This window comes from Eublepharis macularius, chromosome 4 (genome assembly GCF_028583425.1).
Source record: "Eublepharis macularius isolate TG4126 chromosome 4, MPM_Emac_v1.0, whole genome shotgun sequence".
In the NCBI taxonomy this organism is placed as follows: domain Eukaryota; kingdom Metazoa; phylum Chordata; class Lepidosauria; order Squamata; family Eublepharidae; genus Eublepharis; species Eublepharis macularius.
In genome coordinates, this window is record NC_072793.1 from 181,084,970 (window position 1) to 181,104,613 (window position 19,644).

At 46.6% G+C, this 19,644-nt stretch overlaps 1 protein-coding gene across 1 annotated transcript in view; it reads right to left on the reverse strand.

The window, feature by feature from the left end:
* Positions 1–10,589, reverse strand: part of LOC129327975 (zinc finger protein 726-like) — a 44,324-nt gene extending 33,735 nt beyond the window's left edge. The window contains 2 exon segments of the mRNA XM_054976722.1: positions 3,640–3,769; positions 10,509–10,589. Of these exon segments, the coding sequence (XP_054832697.1) occupies positions 3,640–3,769; positions 10,509–10,589 (211 nt within the window).
* Positions 10,590–19,644: the final 9,055 nt, after the last annotated feature.

Consider the following 19,644-nt stretch of genomic DNA (forward strand, 5'->3'; position numbering starts at 1 on the left):
CAGAGCAGGTAGCCATGCCCATCCTCCACCTTAACACAGTGGATATTTGGAGCCTAATAGGTGGCAATGCCCACCTCCACCTTAACCCAGCTGGTATTAGGAGCAGAACAGATGGCAATGCCCTTCCCCCATCCCCCAGCTGGGATCAGGTGCAGAGCAGGTGGCTATGCCTGCTCTCCACCTTAACCCAGCCGGTATTAGGAGTGGAAGAAGTTGCAATGCCCACCTCCCATCTTAACACAGCCAGAAATAGGAGCGGAGCAGGTGGCAATGCCTGCCCCCCTTAAGCCAGCTGGTATTAGGAGCAAAGCAGGCGGCAATTCCCATCCCTGCCTCAACCCAGCTGGTATTAGGAGTGGAGCAGGTGGCCATGCCTGCCCCCCACCTTAACCTAGCTGGTATTAGGAGTGGAGCAGGTGGCAATGCCCACCCCCCACCTTAACACAATGGATATTAAGAGCGTAACAGATGGCAATGCCCACCCCCCTTAACCCAGCTGGTATTAGGAGTGAAGCAGGTGGTAATGCCCTCCCCCACATTAACCCAGCTGGTTTTAGGAGCTGAGCAGGTGGCAATGCCCACCCCCGCTTCAGCCAACTGGAATTAGGTGTGGAGTAGGTGGCAATGCCCACCCCCACCTTAACCCAGCTGGTATTAGGAGCAAAGCATATGGCAATGCCCACCCCTGCATTATCACAACTGGCATTAGAAGTGGAGCTGGTGGCAATGTCCACCCCCCAACCCCTGCCTTTACCCAGCTGGTATTAGGAGCGGAGCAGGTAGCAATGCCCACCCCCTTAAGCCAGATGGGATCAAGAGCAGAGCAGGTGGCAATGCCTGACTTTGCCTTAACTCAGCTGGTATTAGGAGTGGAGCAGGGTGCCATGCCAACCCCCCTTCATCCAGGTGGGATCAGGAGTAGAGCAGATGGCAATGCCAACCCCCTTCTCCCATCAGGGATCAGGAGAGGAGCAGGTGCCATTGCCCACCCAGCGCCTTCACCTGGGTGGGATCACACACAGAGCAGGAGACAATTCCCCTTCACCAAGCCAGGATAAGAAGTGGAGCAGGTGGCAATGCCTTCCCCCTTCAGCCTACTGGAATAAGGCACTGAGCAGGCAGCAATGCCTACCCCATCTCCACTCTGTCGGAATCAAGCACCAAGGAGGTAGCAATCTCCGCCCCCCTTCAACCTGCTGGAATAAGGAGCAGAGAAGATGGCAATGCTGGCACCCCCTTCACCCAGCTAGGATCAGGCTTGGAGCAGGCAGCAATGCCTGCCCCTCTACATCCAGCGATAATCAGGTACAGATGAGATGACAATGCCCATTTCCTCTACACCTGGCTGGGATCAGGAGCAGAACAGGTGTCAATGCCTGCCCCACTTTACCCGACCTGTATCAGGCGTGCAGGAGGTAGCAAAGCCCACCATCAGTTCACGTTGCTGAGATCCAGTGTGGAGCAGGTGGCAATGTCCACCCCCTTTCTTCACTGGCCAGGATCAGTGACGGAGGAGGAGGGAATGCCTGCCTGCTCTCCCCTTTCTAGAGCCCAATGTATTTTTCCCCACAACAGGCTTTGTTTTTAGTTACACATAAAAGGCATTACAGGAGAAAACTACAGCCAAACACCACGTGGCAGTGTAGCCTCCAGAGCCCTTAAAAGATGATACTGTAAATGCAGCAAGCTCCAAGGCTGCTGAGTAGTTGGGGTCTGGTCAATATTGAGGAAAGGCTGTGTCTGTCTTTCTGGAGCTATGTAGGAAATAAGGCTAGGCATTTGACCGTTACGTGTTGGATGATGGTGGGCGTAGAAATGCCAAAAAAGAAGGGAATCAGAACATCTGGACCCAGATTATCTCAACAACATGCCTGTGTTGTTTGCAATCCAAACAACACAGTGTCTAACTATCTGCTGTAGGTGGGATGGAGGGGGGGAGAGGAAGGCCAACATTCACATTGTTCTTCCAAACCACCTCTGAGAGATTTCCTGAAATGCAGAAGGGAGGAGACAAGGGAGTCCAACTGCCCTCCCTATCCATTTTGGAACCACTAAACTTGACGCTCCGTGAGAAAGTGAATATGGGCCTGGTCCACGCTTGGCTTGGGGCCCGCTGCTGTCAGCTGGACAAGAAACAGGAGAAATGTTACAAGGGGAAGCAGCTTTGACTCAAAAATTTCCATTCATGATTTGGAAGCTGACGGCAGCATCTCCTGCCCTGGCTTCTCTTCCCCCGCACTCCCCCTTCCTTCCTCCAACTCTTTGTGAGGCAATAGAAGGATCACACGAGAGACTCATTTTCCCCTCCACCACGACTTTGACTGAAACTGTCCATCAAGCCAAGCAGATTCCACTCCAATGGGTGGTGCCTGTGGAGGGCCTCAGCAAGGGGCCTTTCCCAGCCCTGCAGCCAAAGACCCTCCTCTCTAAACCCTTTTCCAATTAGCATGGATGGAACCAGTGACTTTCCACAAGCAAAGCAGGAGCTCTGCCACGGAGCAAGGGCCCCGCCTCTGCTTGTCTCATCTCCAGTGACAGGGCCTTCCTCCCCCCATCAACCTCGGTCACACAACCAAAGGACTGTGGGAGAGCCAATCCATGTCAAAATAGAAAGAATTCTATTTTTTCTTCTTCGAAGAATTCTAACGCCGAAAAAAATTGGCAAATATGAATAATGTTATGTCAAATAAATGTTGGAAATGTCAGGAACATGAAGGTTCTTTTCACCATATGTGGTGGACTTGTGACAAGGCGAAACAATTTTGGTCTTCTATTTATGTTGAAATATTAAAAGTTTTGAAGTGTAATTTGCAGAAAAATCCTGAAATGGTTTTGTTAGGACTCAGTATGGAAACTGTAAATATGAAAGATAGAACACTATTATGGTACATGATTATAGCTGCAAGACTGTTGTATGTGCAATATTGGAAGCAAGATAAGATACCAGAAGTTGATGAATAGATACAAAAACTTCTGCACATGGTGGAATTGTCAAACTAATTAGAAAGACAAGAGAACAAAGTTTAAATAATTTTTTGATGGACTGGAAAAAATTTAAAGATTATTTGGAAAAGAATTGGGATGTAAAGGACCAACTATGGTTCATGGACAACTTTTGACGAGCATTATGTAATCTGTGGAATTTTATACTGACTGTAACTTTACCTTAGAAGAGCATGAGAAATAATAGAACTAGAGGGAATATTATGTGAACTAAAGGGTATAGGTGCTGTTGGAGGTCAGAAGGGAGGGGAAGGGTGGGTTGGGATGAAATATGTATTTTGTAGGAGAAAGAGATATTGAAGTGATTATGTTTTTTAACCTATCCAATAAAAATGTTTAAAAAAAATTAGAAAGAACAGACAATGAAACAAGAGCTGCAAGGATTTGCTATGATGAACCTAACCGGATATCAGCCATCTCTCCTGATCAAAGCCCTCTTCATCAATAGATTTGCTAATGAAATGCATCTCATGCTTTCATTTTCAGGGGCTGTAAGACCCCCAGGTGTGGGAGGTCATTTTTTCCTTTGTGGTAAATGAAAATGAGTCCTGACATCAAAGGGGGCCAAAGAAAAATGCAGCCCCTACTCCCCTCTTTTCCCTTCTGTAGTTCAGATAAAAGGGAAAGGCTCCTTACCCAGAGACACCACGGTCTCGTAGTTTTCCTGCATCACTTCCCAGTAGAGTTTTCTTTGGCCTGGATCCAGGAGAGCCCATTCCTCCTCCGTGAAGAACACGGCCACCTCCTCAAAGGACATCTGGGAGCTCTGAAAGAGGAAAATGTTGCCCACTTGATCATCGATTCCCATTCCTGAGCATTCAAGAAAGAAAGCAGAATCCCACCAGCCAGCCAGTTGATCAAATCAATACCAAACATCAAACAGATGGCAAGAAAAATGGCATTATCCTGTTTTTCAGCCTGACATGTATGATACTGAAAGTCTCCAAGAAATACAAACTCAGAATATTGCACAGAACTGGGCTTCTGATGGCCGAGTCCAATTAAATATTTAAAGAAACCGTAACTGATTGTGTAGCCACCTACTGCGCTATCTTGCACCTTGTGCCCCATGGAAATACATGGAAACTGTATTTGCACAGAAAGTTTCTGCTTTAAATATTGTTGGCTGTAGAGGTTTTTTATTCTGAATCTTGCATCCAGCTCTGTATACATAAATTGGTCTACAGAAGGTCGTTGTGGCTTTCATTCAATCCCCGCCGCCAACAAATCTGTGTCCTACTGACCCCAGCCAGTGAACCTTGGGGGTTGGCAGGGGAGATGCGTAGGCATCGAGAGCCATGAGCAAACCTGCAGCCTTGGAGATGTGTCCCGGTATGTCTGCCTTATGGATTGAATCCTGCATGTACAACACAGCCCTGAACAACAAGGAAGCGGCTGCGTCATATTGAAAGATTTTGGCTTTCAAACAAAAGAAAGGGTTTAAGGGAAAGTTCAATATATTGCAGGAAAATCACCAAATTTAGGGGGAAGCTGTTCCAATCTACAAGAAAATGAAGACTAGAATTCTTAAAGGTTATGACAATCAGGTACATCAAGTAATGAGCAGTGTTACTGTTAATAATGTTTTTTTCCTTTACTTTTGCTAAAATAGAGAGTAGAAAGAGGGTAGGATTTTGCATGTGTTGTCTATTTAAAAAATCATTTACTTAAAGCTTAATTATTATTCCAATTACTAGTCTAATAGCTATAAAGGTTATGATTTCTAAACTCTGTATTCGAATAATCCTTGTCGCACACAGTTTTATATGTTTTCCTTGTCCTCTTTTTTCACTTTCTTTTCTGCACTCCTTTTTGTTTAATAAAATAAAAAATACATTAAAAAAAAAAAGAAAATGAAGACGAGGAAAGTTAAAATTGGCCACCAAGTTCAGGATCCCTGTGGGAGCTGCACTGCCAGAAACACAAAGGGAGGGGATCATCCCAGCCCAGGTTCTCTCCAGAACGTCCCTCTGTTTTTTTTTAAATGGAAAGGATGTTTTTTTCCCTAAAGGCCAGGAAGGCAGAGGCAGGACAAGCAGGGAGGGTGGGAAACATCCCCTCCTTTCAAAAACAGAAGTTCGGACCTGTTCCCAATTCACAGGTCTCCTAGACAATGAAACCCATTGGAATTAAATTCCAAAGGAAGGCACAGAATTTATTTATTTAATAATAATAATATTTATATTAATAACATTATTATTTATATTGATATTTAATATAACAACAACATTCGGTTTATATACCGCCCTTCAGGATAACACCCACTCAGAGCGGTTTACAATGTACATTATTATCCCCACAACAAAACACCCTGTGAGGTGGGTAGAGCTGAGAGAGCTAGAAGCTGTGACTGACCCTAGGTCACCCAGCTGGCTTCAAGTGGAGGAGTGAGGAATCAAACCCAGTTCTCCAGATTAGAGTCCCGCACTCTTAATCGCTACATTTATAGTCCACCACATTTATAGTCCGCCTTTCTCAGTGAGACTCAAGGCGGATTACACAGTATGGGATTAGTACGATCAGTATCAAGTATATTTCCATACAGTATCAAAGACATTTCCGTAAACAATGCCATTAGGTAAATAGATACAAGTTTAAAAAACAGCATTAGCAAGAACCCGATATGTAGAAGAAAATACTGAAACTATAATCAGTTCTAGGATTCACATTAGAAAACATAAAGCAAACATAAGCACAGGTAGTACATAGGAGTGCATATTTAAAACAACAGATAATATGTAAGGCAACATAGAGGTGAAGTCTATGGTCCCTAACTCATTAGCAAAGCATCTGAAACCCCCTCCCTACAATACAGCCCTCCCATTTGAGTAAAAAGCCTGTTGAATAATTCTGTTTTGCATTGTTTGTGGGAAGTCAAGAGAGTGGGGGCTCTCCTGACCTCCTCAGGCAGGCCGCTCCACAGAGTAGGGGCCACCACAGAGAAAGCCCGTGTATGGGCTGATGATGATTTCGCCCATATGCGGCCTGGCACCTGGAGGAGACCCTGTTCAGATGAGTGAAGCTGCCGTGGAGGAACATAGGGAGGGAGGCTGTCCCATAGTTAAGCTGGAATAAGGCCATGAAGAGCTTTGTGTGTAATAACTAATACCTTAAACTGAGCACGGTAACTGATAGGTAGCCAATGGAGTGACTGTAGGATGGGAGTGATGTTCATGCTCCTTCTTGCTCCTGCTAACAGTCAAGCTGCAGCATTTTGCACTAACTGGAGTATCCTAGATGGGAGGCCTATGTATAATACATTACAATAGTCAAGCCCTGATGTTACCATGGCATGGATTCAGGTGGCCAGGCTGGCCGTGTCGAGATGAGACTCCATCTTCTAGGCTAGAGCGAGAGTGTAGAAATAATTTTTTTGCAGCTGCCTTAACTTGTTTTTCTAGTCGTAGTGCTGGATCCAGTATAACCCCAAGGCTCTTAACTGAGTCTGCAAGGGTCAGACGAACTCCACTGAAAGTGGGGAATACAATGTCCTTCAAGATCTCTGCCTTCCCAACAAGCATCACTTCCATCTTGTCTGGGTTCAGTTTCAATTTGCTGTTTTGCAACCATTTCACCACAGCTGTCAGGAAGCATCTAAGATTTCCACTGCATCCTGTGGGGACCCAGATAGCGAGACATAGAGTTGGGTGTCATCTGCATATTGGTGACATCCAACTCCATAGATGCAAATGAATTATCCTAAAGGTTTTACATAAAGGTTGAATAACATGGGAGATAGGATTGCGCCCTGCGGAACCCCACAAGATAGTTCCCATTCTGGAGATAGCTGACCTCCAACGGCAACCCTTTGAGTCTGTTCCATGAGAAACGGTTTAAACAAGTCCAGGGCACATCCTTTGATGCCCACTTCTGTTTCTAAATGCCTCAATAGAATGGCATGGTCTACTGTGGCAAAGGCTGCAGATAGATCCAGGAGCAACAATAAGGAGGCATGGCCTTTGTCTATATCCAGACGGAGTTAATCTACTAATGCTACAAGTGCTGTCTCTGTCCCATGCCCTGGTCTGAATCCAGACTGGAAGGGGTCCATGGTGCTAGAGTTATCCAGGAAGGTCTGGAGTTGGTCAGCTACTGCTCTCTCAATCACTTTACCCAGAAAGGGCAGATTAGAGACTGGGTGATAATTGGCCACATCAGTTTTATCTAGAGATGGTTTTTTAAATAGTGGACGGATAGCAGCCTGTTTGAGCTCATGGGGAAAGCTGCCCTGAGTTAGCGATTGATTTACAATAGATCTCAGTGGTTCACTTATGTTGTCCTTACTTGATGTTGACAGCCAAGGTGGGCAAGGATTGAATGCACAAGTAGTGGCTTTCATAGACATCAAGATCCTGTTAAGATCTGTCATTGTAATTAGTTCAAGGCAGTCCAAATGTAAGCTAGATGGTGTATTAAGAATTTTCCCATCTCATTTGCATTGCAGCTTGAATCTAGATCAGAGTGTATTCATGCTATTTTAACAGCGAAAAACTTAGCACGGCTAACTGTCTGTTCTTGGGACTGTAAAGATTCAGATTTAGGAGTTAGGAGGTGTCTGGATATCTTAAACAATTAGGACGATCGCTGAAAAATAACACTTCTTTACCACTTTCATTTTCAATTCATAGGTCCTCCTGTGGGTTCTGTAGCATGCTTATCTGCTTCCGTGTGAGTTTTTCGCTAGCATCTTTCTAGACGTCTTGCAGCCCTCTTTAAATCAGCCAGCTCTGTGGTCTACCGTAGGGCTGGCTTCCGTCCCAAAGGCTGGAGTGGTTGACAAGGAGCAATGGAGTCAATAGCTTCAAGGAGCTTCACGTTCCACGCTCCTTTAGCAGCTACCATGGGTCAAGTGTCTGGAATTCTAAAATCCTCCAAGATGTTTTGGAATCTAGAAGGGTCCATAAGCCTTTGTGGGTGAATCATTTTAATGCGCCCCCCCCCATTTTGTGATGTGTTGGGGCTATATTCACTTTTGCCTTCAGCAGATGATAGCTTGACCATTGTTCAGGCTGAATCTCTAATGTTGAATCAAGATTCTCCCTTAAAGGCTCAGTGCAAAATATTAAGTCTAGTGTGTGGCCTCTTTCATGTGTAGGGCCTGACACTATTTGAGAAAGGCCCAGGGTTGCCAGGGAAGCTATAAATTCCTGAGCCGGCCTGACTTTGAACACTCAGCATGGCTGTTGAAGTCTCCCAGAACAGTAAGTCTAGGGGTCTCTAACACCATGCCTGCTAGCAGCTCTGCCAAGTCAGAAAGGGTACTTATGGGGCAGCTGGTTGGTTTATACATAAGCACGATATCCAATCTATCTTTAATTTCCCAAAGACAGGATCATGCAGTCAATACCAGCTTGTACTGGAGAGCTACGGAAGTTGAAGGACTCACAGAGGATTACAGCAACCCCTCCTTCCTGGCTACTATAGCGAGGTTGGTGTAGGACCACAGAACCAGGAGAAGTTAGTTGGGACAGACACACCTTATCATTTTCCTGCAACTGTGTCTCTAATAGGCAAGCCACGTCAATTTTCTCTTCCTGCAGCATCCCAGCAACGCATGCAACCTTGTTCCTAACAGACCTGGCATTGCATAGAATTAGCGTAGTGAGGGTGGACGTGGCCCCATTGTTAGCAGGTGGAATCCTAGAGAGGTTGGATAAGCAGTGAGCATTCCTGCTAGATGCTGAGACCTTCATAAGTCCTGCTCCCATATCTACCAGCTCCCAATTGCACTTGAATAGTATATTTGCCAGACATTTTCTACCAAGCAAGTAAGTAGTAAGTAAGATGCTCAGGATTACACTCTGGAGCTATATATTGGGTCTCAACTCAGACAACAGTCTAGGGCTACAATCACAGGATATTTTTGCAAGCAGCATTGATCAGTGGTTGAAACCATCCAAGAGGCAGTTCATAGGATAGTATATCCTCTTGTGTCCTCCAACTAGTGTAGCTGCGGAATGCTCGCCTCCCCCAGCTTCGGCTCATGCTCCCTGCTCAATGCATTGAATGCATTGAAATTTCTATAGCTAGCCTGGCAAGGGTTACCTGCGTGAAGAGATCACATGTGGCCAAACGCCTCTTTTGGTTTAGCTTGTGCACTGTGCTAGAGAGACCCTTAATCAAACAACCAAGGAAAAACAGTCTACTACAGGAAAAGTGTTTTTGCCATATATCAAAGGAATTACTGATCAGATGGGAAAGCTTATGAAAAAGCATAACCGTCAAGCAGTATTCAGACCCACCCGAAAAATACAACAGATGCTACGATCACCAAAAGACAGTAGAGACCCCCTCACCTCTGCAGGAGTATACCATGTACACTGCAGCTGTGGACAAGTTTACATCGGGACCACAAAGCGTAGCATCCAGACAAGAATAAAAGAACATGAGAGACACTGCAGACTTGGACAGCCTGAAAAATCAGCAGTGGCTGAACATAGCCTAACTCAAACACGGCACAGTATCTTATTCCAGGACACCAAAATACTGGACAACACTTCCAACTACTTTGTCAGACTGCACAGGGAAGCCATTGAAATTCACAAGCATAAGCAAAACTTCAACAGGAAAGAAGAAACCTTAAGAATGAACAGAGCATGGTTTCCAGTTCTGAAAAACACCAGGCTAACAAAACACTCCACACCTGACAATAGCCCTGCAGAGAAGATTAGCACATCAAGCACCAATCCATATGCAAAAGAACCTCCTCAGGATACAGTGAAGCCTCCCCCCATTAGCATTCCACACCCTGGGAAACTCTTACAGGATGACTCAGCTCAACCCCACCCCTCCTGAGTAGATACAAATGGCCTGCCAACATCTTTTCCACACTGTGACACTGAGAGATCTCTGTCTTTTGGTGCTACACCTCTGAAGATGCCAGCCACAGCTGCTGGCGAAACGTCAGGAACTACAATGCCAAGACCACGGCAATACAGCCCGGAAAACCCACAACAACCACCCTTAAAGTTCTTCAAGCAGAGGGAGCCACAGGGAAGAACAGCCAAGGGCCCCCACACCTTGGATCAGACCAGGGGCCCCTGCAGCGGCTAAGAAAAGGATTCACCCAGGCGGGCAACATGGAATGCAGTCTAGGGTGCAAAACCACAGCCCCAACTCACGCAAACGCCACCCAGCCGTTTTCTCTTTCACGTGTTAATCCTAGCAAAAGGCTTAGAACTGCAAAGAGCCAAAGGCGGACGGGCGCTCAGTCAAGGGGCTCCTGCATTACTAACAGGGAGAGACGCCCCCACCCCCACTGCCAGTTCTTGGGCTGCTGATCAATTTGATCCCTTGAAATAGATAATACCCGAAATATGTCCTTTCCAAAGCAATTCCTTGCCTCAACGGCATTTACTGACCTAGATCACCCCTCTTCCCTCCTAGAAAAAGGATTTAGGAGAGGGACCTGCGCAGCCAGGATCCGGCCCCCCTTCCCCTCCATCCCGTTCACACGTGTTTTCTCTCCCCTCGCCCCAGATCCGTGCATGCCGCCCTGAACTCACCTCCCCTGCAGACGTGCAGAAGCCGAAGTCTTTCTCCTCCCGGGGAGGCCGAGAGAGAAGCGATCCACCCTCGACCTCCATTCCGCCCAAAGCGCCTCCACCGCCCCCTCGACGCCTGGGAAAGGCGGGCGGGCCTCTCTGTGCGCGCGCGGGGCCTTCTGGTCGTTGTAGTTCCTGCGCACCCAGAGCCCGAACGCCGTAAAGAAGCCCAAGGGGGTGGGAAGGGGAGGTTTCCCGGCTCTCCGGCCTCGCTGGGTGGGGAAGCCTCCTAGGAGGGCCCGCTGAAGGCGAAACAGCCGGGGAGAGACGGCAGGCGGCAGGATTTGTCCTTCGCTTGGCCCTGGGAACTACACTTCCCAGGTTCCCTTCCGACACCCCCCCCTCGAATTACAGGGGCTGAGAGGGCGGGAGAGCTCCGCCTCTGGGGATTTCGCCTTTGGCTGCAGGATGGGGAGGGGTTGGCTTAACATTATGCGGTGTCTTCTGTGCCATGCTCAGAACTGGGCTTGAGGAGCGTTTTGGATGTCTGTCTGTAAACTGATTTTAAATAATATTTGAAAGAGCAATAGATCCAGAGGAGTTAGCCGTGTTAGTCTGTAGTTGCAAAATAGTAAAGAGTCCAGTAGCACCTTTAAGACTAACTAACTTTATTGTAGCGTAAGCTTTCGAGAATCACAGCTCTCTTCATCTCTCAGAGAGCTGTGATTCTCGAAAGCTTATGCTACAATAAAGTTGGTTAGTCTTAATGGTGCTACTGGGCTCTTCACTATTTTGAAAGACCAAAGTCACCTTACTTATTTGAATGGATTCTGTGTTACTTGTATTAATGTATTTGAATTTATTTGAATTTTTATCCAGTTTCATCCTCTGTCACAGTATACTGTGGGAAAACCCACCAAAGAGGCTTTTCTTGTGTCAAAAATTGCCCGTTTTCAATCATCCACCTGTGAGGAGCTGTCAGAAAATTCCCTCTCCAACCTCCATCCCACATTGTACTGGGTGTATAGCAGGCTTCAGGAGTGGAATCAAAAGGTTCCTTTGGCCCCAGAGAGAGTTGCTAGGTCCTCACAATGCCCAGCTGTGGTAGGGCTGAAGGGGCCTCTTGTGGGGTCCAGAGGGGTTTGGGGCAGGAGAACTTCTCCCGGACCCAGGCCCTTTTCCTCTGGCCCAGTCTTGCTTCCCTCCACGGTCATCGAATTGCCCTTCTGCAGACTGAGGCCATTGACTGACTGGCGTTCTTGCCTGGTCCAAATGGCTTTGGGTGTAGCTTCCCTCAGGTGGGTGGGGGGCAGTCCATGTTTATGAGATCAGGCCCTGAGCACGAGACTATCAGAGGGACCTTGGGAGAGGATGGGTAGGTGAGCAAAGGGAGGCTGTGGAGGGGAGACATCTTGTTGTACAGAAGGGAACATAGCAGGGAAGCTCTGCAGGCCACATTATGTGAGGGGTGTCTGGCTGGCAATAGAGGCTGCATGAATGGGACCCTTGTCCAGAGGCATAACATGGGGGGAGTCAGGGGACAGCTGCCTCAGGCACAAAAGTTTGAGGGGGTGCCACATGCAGCCCCCCCCCCGGAGCACCCTTTGGCGCTGCTGCCTGCCTCGGCGCCCAGCGAGCTGTCAGCTGAGCGTGTAGCTGCTGGATGCTTTCATCCATGTATGATATACATAAAATCTCAAGGAAGAAGCACATACGCACAACATAAAAGGTTTTTTCTCTTTTCGAACGTGTGAAAGAAGACGCATGAGACTTTTACGTTTGGATTTTTCCGGACTTTATTTACATTGCCCTGTACATCAGAACCTTTATATCGCATGAGTGTCAGCATAAAAAGACTTTGCTATTTCTTGGTTATACCCTGTGTTTAGAAATTACATTGAAATGAGGTACAGCAATGCGCGTTTAGTGTGATTCAATTGTACTTATTGGTTCTTTCCCTCCCGTGAGGATTCTCTGTTGCTACTATCAACAGAGGGGCCAAGTCAAATAGAGAAGAGGAATAACAGGGAAAGTGCCGGGGGGGGGGGGAGACATCTATCTTTCACAGGAGTCCTTTGGAAGACAGTTCTTATTTTTGATTACAGTTATTTTTTACTAGCAACAAAGCCCATTGTGGGGGAAAACACAACAGGCTCTAGAAAGGGGAGGGTGGGCAGGTGGGCATTGCCTCCTCCTCCATGGCTGATCCCGGCTAGGTGAAGAGAGGCAGGCATTGCCTCCTGCTCCATGACTGACCTCGGTAGGATGAAGAGGGGGAGGGCATTAAATCGTGCTCTGCATCTAATCCTGGCTGGATAAGGGGTGAGTGGCCATTGCCAACTGCTCTACTCCTGATGGCAGCCAGGTAAAGGGGGAGCAGGCATTGCCTCCTACTCTGCACCTGATTCTGACTGGGTGAAGGGAGGCGGACATTGTCGTGTGCTCCATGCCTGATCCAGGAAGGGTGAAATGGGGCCAACGTTGCAAATTGCTCTGCACCTGACTCCTGCCAGGTGAAGGGGGGCAGGCATTGCCGCCTACTCCGTGCTAGATGCTGGCTGGGTAAAGGAGGGGTGGGTTTTGCCTCCTGCTCTTTGCCTGATCCTGGCCAGGTGAAGGCAGAGGCAGGCATTGCCTCCTGCTCTGCTCCTGATCCACACAAACAAACAGATGTCCCTGTAATTCTAGCAATAATCAACCATCTATATAATGCTTTTTATAGAGAAATGAGCTCATTGATTGAGGGAACGAACTCAGTAGAAAATATAGCTGGACACAAGCCAGATATGACAGTCATCTCCAGAGAAAGTGGCAACAAAACAGGAAATTACCTTGCGTCCTGTTGGGATTGATTGAAGCATCCCCATTAGACTGGGTCACCCCACCTGCTGTTCCTGGGGTGTGGAGCAGGACGGCTTGAGGTGATACTCACCTGCAAAAAGAATAAGATTGACACACCTGCGGTGGCTAAAGGTGTAAGATTAAGAAGCAGCATTGCCAACTCACTGGAGGTCTTAGAGACATAAGCTAGAATACAGTACTGTGGAAGATTATCTCCACGGGACATCACTGCCACTTTTCCCAGGAACAGCAAATTGCAACACAAAGCAGCCTAGCTTACATACTGTTATTCATTAGGATTGTAAATACTGTATAACCATAAGCACTGGCTTATTCATTCACGAAATTTTGATACTTTATGTAAATACATTGATTGGTCTATTTATTCATGACTTGATATTTATTGTAGACTACCGGATATTTATTCTGTATATTGTTGAATTTTGACAGTGAATGAGCATATGTTAATGGTTGAATAACTGTATTGCTTGCTATTGAATTTAATACCTCCCGGCAAGAATTTGATATTGATTAATGCTGTGGCCGACTTTGTAACATACGTAGCAATTTGCGCTTATTCTTCAGGCACTAGCACTTTATCGTGTATATAAGAAAAATTTCTCTATAAAAGCATTATATAGATAGTTGATTATTGCTAGAAATACAGTGACATCTGTTGGTTTGTGTGACTTTTACCTGTAAGTGCCCTTGTTGTTGTTTCTGCTCCTGATCCAGGCTGGATAAAGGGGGGGCATTGCCATCTGCTCTGCTCCTGATCCCAGCTGGGTGAAGGTGGATGGTGGGCATTGCCACCTTCTCCATGCCTGATCCCAGCTGGATGAAGGCAGGAGGCAGGCATTGCCACCTGCTCTGCTCCTGATCCCAGCTGGGTGAAGAGGTGCAGGCATTGCCCCCTGCTTTGTGCCTGATCCTGTCCTGGTGAAGATGGGGGCGGCCATTACCACCTGCTCTGCTCCTGATCCCAGCTGGATGAAGGTAGGGGCAGGCATTGCCCTTGTTCCGTGCCTGGTCCTGGCCAGGTGAAGACAGGGAGCAGGCATTGCCTCCTCCTCCGTTCCTGATCCCAGCTGGGTGAAGGTGGATGGTGGGCGTTGCCACCTTCTCCATGCCTGATCCCAGCTGGATGAAGGCAGGAGGCAGGCATTGCCACCTGCTCTGCTCCTGATCCCAGCTGGGTGAAGAGGGGCAGGCATTGCCCCCTGCTCTGTGCCTGATCCTGTCTTGGTGAAGATGGGGGCGGCCATTACCACCTGCTCTGCTCCTGATCCCAGCTGGATGAAGGTAGGGGCAGGCATTGCCCTTGTTCCGTGCCTGGTCCTGGCCAGGTGAAGACAGGGAGCAGGCATTGCCTCCTCCTCCGTTCCTGATCCCAGCTGGGTGAAGGTGGATGGTGGGCATTGCCACCTTCTCCATGCCTGATCCCAGCTGGATGAAGGCAGGAGGCAGGCATTGCTACCTGCTCTGCTTCTGATTCCAGCGGGTTGGGGGCAGGGATGGGCATTGCCAACTCCTTAATGCCTGATCCCATTCCGTGAAGGGGTTGGCGGGCTTTGCCACAGTTCATAGTCGGCCATGTCCAACACTGCTGAAAGATCTAACAACACCAGCAGCGCCAACCCAATCCAGCTGTCTAAGGAGATCGTCTGTGAGGGCAACCAACACTGTCTCAGTCCCATGACCTGAACGGAAGCCAGACTGGAACGGGTACAGGATTGATGCATCTTCCAGGAAAGCCTGCAGCTGCTCCACCACTGCCCGTTCAATCACCTTACCTAGAAATGGGAGGTTCGAGCCTAGTTGGTAACTGGACAAATCGGTGGGGTCCAAAGGTTTTTTTTTTTTTCAAAAGAGGCTTCACCATGACTTCCTTTAACACCCCTGGAAAAACCCTGAAGCTCAATGATAAGTTGATAATTGTTTCCAGTGGGGGCCTCAGCCCATCCCCGCTGGCCTTAACCAGCCACGAAGGGCAGTGGTCCAAAGAGCACGTAATGGACCTCACCAGCTGCAGGATCCTGTCAACATCCTCCTGGGAGACCAGACTGAAGTAATCTAAAGTTGGACCCAAAGACAGCCAAAGGATCTCCAGTTCAATTACTGTATCAACTGTGGTCAGCAGGTCCAATTAAAATCCAGTCTTTTGGGATTAGAGTTACAAACTCTCTATAGTTCTGCTACTAGAACTTGTTCTCCCCTAAACTGGGGATTTTCCCTAATGTAAGTTTCCCAGTAGTATACCTTTACCAACTCCTGGCTCCCAATTTATGTAGAGCCTTTTCTCTGGCCAGATTTAATGTTCTTCCTTCAGCCATTTTATCTGGCAGATTCCATGGGATTCCTTATTATAGCAGGTGTTGTCCTTGTTTGATGGACTGTGTTGAAACTGTATTGTCGAAGGCTTTCACGGCCAGAGAACGATGGTTGTTGTGGGTTTTCCGGGCTGTGACACTGAGACATCTCTGTCCTTTGGTGCTACACCTCTGAAGATGCCAGCCACAGCTGCTGGCGAAACATCAGGAACTACAATGCCAAGACCACGGCAATACAGCCCGGAAAACCCACAACAACCATGTGTTGAAACTGTTTCCCACGTTCTTCTCCAGTGCCCTTTTTATCTGGCGCCACGCTGGGATCTTCTACATCATATATTAGCCCAACTTTCAGAGTTTTCTGATGATTTTCAGGTTCAGTTCCTGCTTGACAACCCAGATGGAGAAATAACTGAAATAGTAGCTAAGTTTCTCTACAGTGCCCTGACAAGTAATATTCTGCACTGGTTTTGCTGCACTGTTGCCCTGCTCCTATCTGTATTTTAATCTCATTTTGTATGGAGTCTCTGTATTTAAAATTTTATATTGTATATATGCCAATAAAGGCTTGCTTGACTGAAATATTTGTTGTAAGCTACCCCTGAGGTCGCTTGATAGAAAAGCACAGTATACATATCTTAAGCTGCTTAGGCATGTATGTATTTGTGTTCTGATTGAGGGTTTAATTAACAACTTCTATGGTTTTATGCTTTTATTATGTTCTCTTTCGTAAACTCTCTCGGGCAGCTTCCCTGAAGAGGTGACATAACATTTCTTAAAATGAATAAATAAAACGCTAATGATTATACAAGTTCTCTGATCAGTGCTGGCATCATCTCCAGGTCTCCGTCAAACATTTAACTCAGTTACCGATGGGCATTTGCTATGGTTGCCAAGAGGCCTGGAGGAAAATGTCCTGCCCTTTTAATAGAAGAAATGGAGAGGGGAAGGCTTTCATTGCATGGAAGGATGTAAGATCCCATTAAGAGACAGGGCATTTCCCTCCAGGCCAGATGGCAACCGTAGTGTTTGCTGACACACACTCTCTGAAATAGGCTTTGTGGCCATCTGATATTTTACCTTCCGGTCACTCCCCCAGCCCAAAGTACATAGAGATCCCATATGGCAAACTCTTGCCCCAGGCACACACCCCTAACTCTGAATTAGTGATCATGGAAGGGTCTGACCTGAGTACAGTGGTATGTCCCAAAGTCAATCCCCAGTATATCCCCATTAACACCCTGTTCCATTTAATCCTCTCAACACCCCTGTGAGATAGGTTAGGACTGGCCCAAGGTCACCCAGCAAGCCTTCAGGGCAGAGCAGGGATTCGAACCTGGGTCTCCTGGGCCCTCGTTCAGCATGCTAACTAACTACACCACACTGGTTCTCCACACATAGGCTAAGCAGTTGCCAAGAAAGGCTATGCTTTTTCCAGTGCCAGATATCCCTGGGAAAAGTGGCTAAAGAAGCTCTGACTGTATTCCAACTTCAAGTCTATGTAAAGAAGCCAGGTGTAATTAATAGTATTAAGGAAAGCTGCAGCACAGAAGGGTTGGGAAAGCAGGCAAGGGGGACTTTTTTTTTTACTGAACTTGTCATTTGTAGATCTTTAATAAATAACAATATTTAGCATTTGCATATCGTTTTCAGTGCTCAATCTTGTAATCCTTTCAAAAATCCAATAAGGCTGCTCCCTTTTTCATAATGCTAGAATTGCAGACCACTCCATAAAATAGACTGGAAGTAATTTGGAACAGACTAAATGTTTCAGCTGGGTGAAGATGGGGGGTGGGTGGGCATTGCCACTTGCTCCGCTCCTGATCCCAGATGGCTGAAGGGGGGGGGGTATTGCTACCTGTCCCACTCCTAATATCAGCTGGGTTAAGGTAGCGGTGGGCAGTACCACCTGTTCCGCTGATACCAGCTGGGTTAAGGCATTGGATGGGCATTGCCGCCTGCTCCGCTCCTAATACCAGCTGGGTTAAGGCAGGGGTGGGCACTGCCACCTGCTCTGCTCCTAATGATGATGATGATGATGAACATGTTTCCACATTCCAGGCATTTTAATATTTTTCCTGGGTTAGGTTCTCTCGTTCCAATTCTTATTTTGGTGATTTTTTTGAAGGGTTGGAATTTCTTGAGATTTTTCATCTTTTAAAACATCATGATTTCCCCTCCCATATGCTGTTTTTTCCCTCCCCCATCATCAATGCATCACGATATTCAAAGTTATCTTCCATGTCTGAATACAGTTGTTCTTTCTGTGTCACTTGCATGTTCAGTTGCTGACTCCCACATATTATCGTCTGAAAGAAAGAGTAACCTGGCATGAACAATAAACATACACACACACACTCAAACCAGAGCCTAAATTGAGGGAATGAACTAAAGAAGGCAAGAATTCCTAGAGTTGGTGTCGGGACACACTTTCAAAGCTCTGTGACGGGATTCTGGTCCTCAGACATGCTTGATAGTGTAGACAGAGCCCCAAGTTGCCAAATTAAATGCATAATGAAACTCCCGAGGGATAGTGATTGGCACAGAGACCCTTCTTGGCCTGAACTGGGAGTCAGAGGAGCTCCCCAAGAATGTAGCCACAGGCCTCAAAGTTAGTCATCAGTCCACTGATTGGTTGATACTTTGCCCTTCCCAGGTCAGTGCTGGAGGATGGAATTGTGGTGCTGCTAAAGACTGTGTGGGTTTTCTGCTTGATGTGTTGGACCCACAATGTTCCCCTTGGACGTAACTGGAATTTGGGTTTAAAATCTTCAGCCTCCTCTCTCCCTTGTTTCAGAACAATAAAAAAGCAGGAGTAACCCGTTTTGTTCAAGGGCAATATCAAATAAATACATTTATCTAATTTGAGAACTGGGAGAGTTCATGTCTATGACAGTGTGATCCCACCTTGTGACACCTGCATTTATAAAAGATTACAATGAACAAACTTGAGGAAAAAACATCTTATTTGGAACAATACAATAATAAAGCATATATAACGACAATCATGTAACAAAACAGGCCTGTTTTACTCAAGCAGACCCAGGTCTCAAGTCTTTCTGATTTCTGTATGGTGGACAGTCCCTTGAATTGCAGCAACTTGTAGCTGTGCTCTACGTTGAGATGCCTTCTGTTCTTCACAGGAGTCCTATAACATTAATACAGAGTTCATAGACAGGAGTGTTTCTGAGGAAAGAGTGCTTCTCCCTGCAGCTTCAGGCCCTACAGTCTCTCAGGGAAAATTGCGCCTTTTTTTCTTTATAAGGAATACTCCAACTGCCTATCTCCCTCTAGCGGGCAAGGGTTACACAGGCATCCCACAAAGATTTATTTTTGAGGAATTAAAGATAGGAAGAAAGGAGGATGGGAAGGAAAAATAAGGGGCCTACTGTAAATTCTAAGAGAACCCAGACTCGGGAATGACTTTGCTCTCCATTCATCTTGTGCTCCAAACAACACGAAGTCGCCTGTTGAGAAGTGAATGCTGGTCAGGGGTTAAAATACATTGGGAAAGCCAGGATTGCCTCTGCAAGATGCTGGATTTTACATTAGCATGCTCTACTATAGGCAAATATTTATACACCAAACTGGCTCGCTGAGAGATTTTTTTGTGATGTATAGTATTTATTGTTATTTATGAATGAGTATTTATTAGATTTTACAATTGAGCACTTTTGCACTTATAAATTATGGTATCTATACTGAATAGGTGTGAATCACTGTTTTCCATGGGAAATTCTTATCCTATTTTTCTGCTCCTCTAACAGGACTGGCAAATGCTGTGTGTGTGTTCCCTACCCCCTATCTTAAGGTAACTGCTGTGCAGACCTCCTCTACTAACATCACTTTGCACCTTGCTTGGAGGACTCAATCAGCTTCTTGACTGGCTGCTCCAAGCAACAGTCACCTGTTTATCAGAAGAAGTTAATGCTGCTTAAGGATTAAAATACACTGGGAAAGTCAGGAATGCTTCTGTAGGATGCTGG